The sequence below is a fragment of the Pseudonaja textilis genome, chromosome Z, assembly GCF_049901715.1.
Source record: "Pseudonaja textilis isolate UNSWEBS1 chromosome Z, rPseTex1.2, whole genome shotgun sequence".
Classification (NCBI taxonomy): domain Eukaryota; kingdom Metazoa; phylum Chordata; class Lepidosauria; order Squamata; family Elapidae; genus Pseudonaja; species Pseudonaja textilis.
Window position 1 is genome coordinate 125,826,664 of NC_142008.1, and position 9,144 is coordinate 125,835,807.

At 44.0% G+C, this 9,144-nt stretch overlaps 1 protein-coding gene across 1 annotated transcript in view; it reads left to right on the forward strand.

The window, feature by feature from the left end:
* Nucleotides 1-743: 743 nt before the first annotated feature.
* The window catches only part of CLDN7 (claudin 7), a 15,622-nt gene continuing 7,221 nt past the window's right edge, over nt 744-9,144 (forward strand). The window contains 1 exon segment of the mRNA XM_087916453.1: nt 744-1,029. Coding sequence (XP_087772579.1) covers nt 807-1,029 — 223 coding nt within the window. The 5' untranslated portion in view covers nt 744-806.

Genomic DNA, 9,144 nt, shown 5'->3' on the forward strand with positions numbered 1-9,144 from the left:
GAAAGAAGGCAGAGAAGGGGAGAAAGGAAGGAGGAAAAAGATAGAAAAGAAGGAAGGAAGGAAGGAAGGAAGGAAGGAAGGAAGGAAGGAGGAATGTAGGGAGGGGAGGGAAGATGGAAGGGAGGGAAGAGAAGGGAAGAAAAGAGAAAGGAGGGAAGAAAGCAGAGGAGGGGAGGAAGGAAAGAAAGGCGGAGAAGGGGAGAAAGGAAGGAGGGAAAAAGATAGAAAAGAAGGAAGGAAGGAAGGAAGGAAGGAAGGAAGGAAGGAAGGGGAAGGAGGAATGTAGGGAGGGGAGGGAAGATGGAAGGGAGGGAAGGAAGGGAAGAAAAGAGAAAGGAGGGAAGAAAGCAGAGGAGGGGAGGAAGGAAAGAAGGCAGAGAAGGGGAGAAAGGAAGGAGGGAAAAAGATAGAAAAGAAGGAAAAATGGAGAAAGAAAAGGAAGGAAGGAAAGAGAGGGAAGGGAAAGAAGACAACAGAGACAAGGGAAGAAAGAAAAGGAAGATCAAAGGGAGAAGAAGGAAAAGAAGGAAGGCAGAAAAGAAACCAAAGGAAGGAAGGAAGGAAGGAAGGAAGGAAGAGAAAGAGCCAAAGAGAGGAAGAAAAAGCAGGGGGCGGCCCCTTCCAGGAAGCCTCCAGGCTCCGGGGAGGTGGCTGTAGCTCTGGATCCTCCCCCTCCGGCCCTGATGTCAGCCGCCCTCCCCCGCTGCCCAGGGCATAAATTCAGGTGCGCTCACCTGGGACGCAGGTAAAAGGCAGCGGCGCTCTCGCTCGCTCTCCCCTCCGGCTCTCTTTCCTCCTTTCCCGCCATGGCCAACTCGGGGTTGCAGCTGCTGGGCTTCGTGCTGGCCCTCTTGGGCCTGATCGCCGACCTGACGGCTACCATCCTGCCCCAGTGGCGAGTCTCGTCCTTCGCCGACAGCAGCATCATCACCGCGCAGTCCTACTACCTGGGCCTCTGGATGGAGTGCGTGTGGCAGAGCACCGGGCAGCTCCAGTGCAAGGTCTACGACTCCATACTGGCCTTGGGCGGTGAGTGGGCTCGGGGAGGGGCTGGGCGGGTGGGCTCCGGGGGAGGGAGAGAGAGAGAGAGAGAGAGAAAGAGGCACACCTGTTGGGCCGGGCCGGGCGGCGCCTTCGCCCTTTCGACCCCGCCGTTCGCGGATTCAACCCCGCCGGGGCTGGTTCGCGCCTTTGGGCGGCGCTGCCCACGCGTGGGACGCTGGAGAAACCTCCGCGGTCGGGCGCCGCCGCCTCTCCCCGCGGGGCCCGATCGGAAGGAGGGAGGGAAGGAAGAGGGAAAGAAAGAAAGAAAGAGAAAGAAAGAAAGAAAGAAAGAAAGAAAGAAAGAAAGAAAGAAAGAAAGAAAGAAAGAAAGAAAGAAAGAAAGAGAAAGAAAAAGAGGAAGAAAGAAAAAGGGAAAAAAGGAGAGGGAGAGAAAGGGAGAGAGAAAAGAGAAAGAGTGAAAGAGGTAGAGAGAAAGTAACAGAAAGCAAAAAAGAAAAAAGGAGAGAAAGAAAAAAAGAGAAAGGGACAGAAAGAGGGGGAAAGAGAAAGAAAAAAGGGAGAGAGAAAGGAAGAAAAAGAAGAGAGGAGAGAAAGAGAAAGAAAGAGGAAAGGGAGAGAGAAAGAAAGAGAAAGGGACGGAAAGAAAAAAGAAAAAAGGGATAAAAAGAGAGAAGGAAGAGAGAAAGGGACAGAGGCAGAGAGAGAGAGAAAGAGGGAGAGAAAGAAAGAAAAAGTGTGAAAGAAGGAAAGAGGGAAAAAAGAAAGTCAGAGAAAAATAAATAGAAGGGACTCCCCCTTTTTTTTAAACCGTGGGAAGAAAAACACGCGGGGAAGAGGGAATTTTCAGATCGGGCGGGGTTCAGCCGAGATCGCGGTGGCTGGAGGGGCGCCCAGGGGAGAGGAAACGGGGGTTTCTTTCTCGTGGGCAGTGGGGGGAGCAGAGAAGCGCTCTGTACATGCCCCGGGGCACTTTTGGCTCGGTTTCTCCACCCTCCTCTTCAAAATGGCCCCTGTCCCCTCGAGTGGAGGCGTGAGGAGGGGGGCTTGTTCGTTTCTAAGCCAGTCCCAATTTTTGGGTGGGTGGGAGACACGCAAACTTGAAGCGAACCCCGACCCCCCACCCAAATATTCCCCGCGAGGGTATTTATATTTCTCTCCCGTGCGTGGGTCGTGGGAACCTGCTCGGACGGCGCGCCTCCGGGAAGGGAGTAGGGGGTGTCTCCTCCCTCTTGGCCTTCCCTCCTCCCCTTTTTTTTCTACCTTCCTTCCCGCCCCCTCCCCATTTTCAACAAGAATCCCTTTATCTCCCCGGCTGGCTCTTTAAATCCAGGAGGCTTAAATGGAGATTTGCCGCATTTCCAGTGCTTGGGCGGTGGGGGTGATTCCAAAAGGTGTTGTTAAAAACTTAATTCCTGCTTTAAAGCAATTTCACCATGGCAAACAACGCGGCCCCTCCCTCTCACCCCGCAGCGCTCCCACCTCCCCACCCCCAAAAAAGCATCTCCCCGTCTTTGGGATTCTTCCAAGCACCTGTTACGGTTTGTCTGCGTTAATTAATTTTCTTGTTAAGAAAGAGAGAGAGACAAAGAGAAAGAAAAATAAAGAGAGAAAGACAGAGAAAGGAGGAAGAAAGAAAGAGAGAGACAAAGAGAAAGAAAGAGACTTCCATTTTTCCCCGCTGAGTTTTTCCCTCTCTCTCTCTCTCTCTTTTTTCCCCTTTTCTTTCCTCCTTTCTCAAAAACTGCCAGGGCTGGTTGGGTCAGTTGCTTGGGCCTTCTTCTCCCCTCCCTTCCTCCTCTCCCCTCCCCCCCCCCTCCCCAGCCACACCTTTAAAGGTAAAGGCGACAAAAGACTTTCGGGATGACTTTCTTTCCCCTCCCCCACCGGTCTTTGAAGAAGGAGGGGCGGAAAAGAGGGGGAGGGGAGGGAGGGATTGCTTGCTCTCTTGAGGAAACAACACACACACACACACACACACACACACACACACACACACACACACAAAAGTTATGGGGTTGGGCTTTTTGGTTTTTCACGAAACAGGGACCTTTGATATTACACACCTGGCTAGGTGGGAGGGGGAAATCACAGGTCAGGGGGCTGAAAAAATCCAGGTTGCCGAATGAAAACTTCAGTTCAGACAGCAAATTAGAAGGAGGGGGCTGGGGGGAGAAACCACTTTCAAAAAAAGTTTTGCTTTTTTTTTTTCAACCAGGAGCAAATTTTAAGACCAACGGACTTCAAAACTCCCAGAATTCCCCAGCCCAGAGAGTTGAAATCTGCAGGGCCTCAACTTTCCCAAGTTTGAGAGAACCGCTAGCAGTAATTAATAATTAAATTAATTAACTAATTAAATTGCATAACAATAATAATAGTAATAATATATCCTCCAAGGCTACCCGAGCAGTTCCTGGTTAGGTCAATAATAATAATAATAATAATAATAATATAATAATAATAATAATAATATAATATCCTCCAAGGCTACCTGAACAGTACTTAGGTTCTTGGTTAGGACTCGAGCTGTTGAGCTATCAACCAGCCCCAAAGGCTGTGAATCTCACTAACAATTATAGTATAATAATAATAATTGCATAATCCGCCGATACATCATGCAGTTGTAAATACTTAGGAAGTGTTCGACTAGTGACTTGTGATAGGAAACTTAGCAGAATTACTTCATTTGCTGTGTAAACTCTAGTTTTTTGTTAATAATAATAATAATAATAATAATAATAATAATAATAATAATAATTTATTCCAGGAATTGCCCGGGTTTTCACATAGATACTACCAAAAACACACACAAACAGGTATTTCAAAGATATCTTTAAAAGTTGCCAAAATTAGGGAAAAAACTTCGTTAAATAAATGAAGCAGATGAAATTCTGAATCAGGTAGTCCAACCAGGTTGAATGTTATTTATAAATGTGTTTATTAAAATTGATATGCTTCCCCTCTCGCTATTGAGCGGTTCTGGGAGGTATTAAAATTTGTAAAATAATTATTGCAGTCCAAAAATCTCTCCCCCACCCCAATGAAGTCTGGGTAAATATCTCCTTGGGGGTTACCACTCCCAAAATGGGAGGCGTGGGAGATTTTCTTCTGAGTGAAAAATAAACCATCATCCTCAGCCATTCCCAGCCCTAAATGGCCCTGCGTGGAGGGAGCCTCCCTTACAAGACTGGTTTTTCTCAAGATGGCATCATAAAAAGGTACTAAAGGAAATTCTGCCCAGCAGAGTTTAGTCCAGATCCTTTTATGTGGGGGGTTTCTTTGCCAAAGAATTTAGGATTTTATTTGAACATTGTTATTTTTAATTTAATAGAATGCAGTGGGAGAGAATTGGGTGCCAACTCCAAAATCCAATTTTCTTTCTTTTTTTTTTTTGTCCCTGCTCAGGCTGGCACTGTGCTGTAGTTTTGTTGGCCTGCTAAAATAAAAACAATCAAGTAGAAAATAAAATAGAAACGATCAAATAGAAACGATCAAATAAAAAATAAAATAGAGACAATCAGATAGAAAATAAAATAGAAACGATCAGAGAAGAAAAAGAATAAAATAAAATAGATAATAATAACATTGAAATAAAAATAGTATTATGAAATAAAAAGAACCAATAAAAATCAAACAAAATAAAAAGTAAAATAGAAGATAAAAAGAAAAACATGAAAGAAAAACAAAACAGAACTTTCAAATAATAAAATGAAAAGGAAATAAATAAAATAGATAATCCCATCTAATATTCACAACTGCCTATCCCAAGTTCTTGGAAAGGACTTGATAGATAGACAAAAATGCCAAAAATCCAGTCTATCAGGCTGACTGGGCGGCGAACCATAGAATGAATAAAACTAATCCTGTGAAATGAAATCAAAGGAAAGAAAAAATAGTCAAGTAAAATAAAAAATGTTCAGATCAAAACAAAAATAAAATTAACAAACAAACAAACAAAATTCTGGTCCCTGTGACCAATCCAGGTTGGCTCCTGAAAATAAAGAGTCCAATAAAATAAAGAGTTAAATGAAATCAAAATGAGAAAATCAAAAGAGTCAAATGAAATAACAAGAATAAAATGAAATCAAAGGAGTCAAATGAAATCAAAATAAAATAAAAATAGTGAAATGAAATAAAAAATAAATAAAAATAGTCAAATGAAATCGAGTCAAATGAAATAAAATGGTAAAATAAAAATAGTCAAATGAAATCAAAATGATCAAATGAACTAAAAAAGATAAAAATAGCCAAATAAAATAAAAATAACCAAATGAAATCAAAATAGTCAAATGAAATAAAACGATAAAATAAAAACAGCCAAAGGAGATAAAAATAGTCAGATGAAATCAAAATAAAACGAAATCAAAATAGCCAAATGATATTTTAAAAAAATCAAATGAAAATAATTTAAAAAAAAAACAATAATTGCAGAATTTTTTAAAAACAACAACAATAGAAAACAGAGCAAAACTTCAAAGGGCAGCGCACACTTTTTTTCCTGCCGTCTTTGCTGGCCTTTCTACCTTGTTTGCTTTCAAAAGAGGTTGCAAAACCTCTTAACAAACTTTTGCAAGCTGGGAGACCTCAGCATATCGTCGAGACAAAAGTCAGGCCCAGAAATGAGGAAACTGGGGTTTGAAGGTTTCCCAGAAATGGAGCAATGTTTTCGTAGGTGTGATGTTGGGAAGCGCTGAGCCACAATTTCCTGGGCATATCGTGTTAAAGGTGCCAGGATGCCCATTGCCAGTTCAGTTAAGTGCCCTCAACTAGATCATTTCTGCGCTTTCTCATCTCTGTTTATATAAAACCAAAAGTGTACACCTGATACCTTATCAGGGTTTCATTACTTGGGAAAACAAACCGAGTTTACCTTCTGGCATAATTCAACCGCGGGGGTCAGCTAGCCGGGGCAAGAATTGGGCAAGGGAGGGGGCAGGGGAAGATGGGGAAGGGGTGGGTTTGGTTTGTTGTTGGGGGCGCCCAGAGGACCCCTGCACTCCTTTCACAGGTGTGATCCACAGGTGCAAAACTTGGGACTCCCTTGTGCCCAGACGGGAGGTTGGGAACTGGGCAGAGAGAGAGAGAGAGAGAGAGAGGTGCAGGTGCGTTAATGGTGGCCCCAAATTCACCAAAGTTAGGGAAAAGGGGTGCGTCAGAAAAATGGGTGAGTCCTGGTGTGTGTGTGTGTTTTGTAAACAAAACAAAAGGGAAACACACAAATCAGGTTTTTTTTGGAGCTGAAAACGTGGATGAAACAAACGTTGGCTTGGATGGGCGCGTGAGAAGAAAGTTGAGAATTGAGGCCAGCGGGAAAAGACAGTAAGGAGGGACCCCCCTCTTTCAATCCTGGTTCCTTGCACTTTCCTCCTTCCACCTTTACACACACAAACACACACGCACGCACGCACACGCACTAGGAGCAGAAAGGACAGCAGTAGAAACGTTTTCAGTTGGTTTCGTCGAAACGGGCACGGGGCTCTTTGTTCAGGTAACCGTTGCTTTGGTTTTGTGTGTGTGTGTGTGTGTGTGTGTGTGTGTGTGTGTGACCTTGCGCCCGAGTGCAGTTGCTGGCACACCTGCCCCAGGGGAGGGGTGATGTCATCGTGCCACCAAGGGCCTCTGTGGGGCGAGGAAAAGGGTGGGGCCGAGCCGGATGGTGAGACATTCTCTCTGGGAGGAAGAAACAGCACAGGTGGTTTTTGAAAGCACTTGGGGAGGTTTTTTTGGGGAGTGGGCAGGTTTGGAAGGGCCCCCTGGTTTGGGGAAGGGGAGGGGGTGAAAAAGGCTGCCCCTTGGAAGGGTCTCCCACAAGGCCGGTGGGGGGGTTCAGCTGGATTATTGCTAGGAATTGCTACGTAAAGGATTTTCCAGCGGTGTTTGCGGGACGTTGTTAAAAATAGGTGATTAGGAAATAGATAGAAAATAGAATAGATAAATAGATGGATGGTTGATTGAGTGATTGATTGTATGGATAGACAGATGATAGGTTGATAGGAAGATAAAAGATAGAGAGATGATTTAGATAGATGATTGATAGAAGTTTGATAGATGATAGATTAGATAGATGATTATAGATACATATACGTTTAGATAGATGATTATAGATACATATACGTATAAAAATAGGATAGGTAGAACTGATAGAAGAAGATGGACAGATAAAATGTATGGATATGATATAAATGATAGATGATTGGCATAGATAGATATGATGGATAGATACAGTGGATGGATATGATAGAGATAGATGATAAAGCAGATAGATAGATAGATAGATAGATAGATAGATAGATAGATAGATAGATAGAGCTGATAGAAGACAGGAGATAGATGGACAGATATGATGTATAGATATGATAGAGATAGATGATAAAGCAAGTGGGTAGATAGATAGATAGATTAGATAGATAGATAGATAGATAGATAGATAGATAGATAGATAGAACAAATAGCGATAGAGCTGATAGATTATAGATAGATGGATGGATGGATAGATAGATAATATATCATAGAATAAGGTCTTCAAACTTGACAAGTTTAAGACTTGTGGACTTCAACTCCCAAAATTCCCGAGTCAACATGACTAGAGGAGGAATTCTGGGAGTTGAAGTCCACAAGTCTTAAAGCTGTCAAGTTTGAAGATCCCTGTCATAGAATAATAGGGTTGGAAAGGTCCTTTGAGGTCTTCTAGTCCAGCCCCCAACCTACACCATTCTGGACTTTCTTGGGGCCTTGGTGGGACAGATAACATGTGCCCAGTTGGAAGGGACCCCTGAGGTCCTCCAGTCCAACCCCCTTGCCCAAGCAGGAGATAAGATGGTAGACAAAGGCAACGCAGGTGACCCTATCCCCCCCCCACAACCTAAGACTTTAGTCTTAGATACACATTGAAGTTTACGACATGCAAACCATTTTGAGTGTCATTATAGTTTATAGTATCATAAAGCTTACTAGCAGGAAAAGGCTGCTTCGGCTCTCATTTTGGGGGGGGGAGGGGCCTTGGTGCTACAAACCAGGGACTGCAACCCCCCCCTCCCCAAATTACTACGGCTGAGATGACAAGGAACGCAATTAAAAGGGGAGCGGAAACTCCGATTTCATTCGAAGTGCGGTTTCTGCTCCGTTGCTGTTTCGTCTTCGTCCTGCAATTCAGCAACAACCCACAAAAAGGGGCTGTTTCCCCCCTCCCCGCCAACCATGAGGTGTGAGTGTGGGTGGGTGGGGCTCTGCTTTGCTTCCCCACCCCCTTTTTTTTGCACCCCACATTTGCAGCTGTGGGTTCGAAATCTTGACGTTTCCGTGTGTCCCATGGATAGTTTTTGATGCATTCGACAAAAGAAATATATATATATATATTTTTTGCCTTCTGGGATTGTGTGTGTGTGTTTCTGATTCAGAGCCCCGCCGCCACACACAAAAACACACAAATACTCTGGATTTCTTGCTTTCCTGGTGCCCATGGAGTTTTTAAGACAAGGTGTGGCTTTATAGTTGTCGTGTACAAACTGATTGCCATATAGACCTTTGTTACCTGGATTCCGTTGAGGAGGGAGCAAAGGTGAAAACTAAGCAGTGATATCTTCCCCATCTGGCTTGTGTGTCTCTTTGTGTGTGTGTGTGTGTGTGTGTGTGTGTGTGTTGGAGAGAGAGAGAAAAAACTCCATTATGCTCCATGCCAGACCGGTGACTCCCTGCTGTGGCCTGGGGAGGCTCCCTGCAACTTTTAATTTTTTTTTAAGGAACTGAGGGGTGGATTAACCCGTCCATCGTGGCTTATTTCTGGCTAAGGGTGCAACTTAAACCCTAGATTGTTGCGTGTGCAGAGAGTCTCCAGATGAATCCAGGTTTCTCAGGAAAGGGCCTAAAATGGCGCCGAGGAGGCAGGGAAAAAATATAAAAAGCATTTGTGGCCGTGATTGGAACGAAGAATCACAGGGTTGGAAGGGGCTTTGAAGGTCCTCTAGTCTAACCCCCCATTTCAACTAAATTGTGTGGGTTTTTTTTTTAAAGGCAGATTTTTACACTTCTAGCAACTTGCAAGGAACATAATTTACTCCGTCTGGTGGGGAAGGATCGGTTTGTGCTTAAAAGAATAGTACAAGCCTTTCTTTGTTTTGGAATTAACTTTTATTTAGTTTGGCT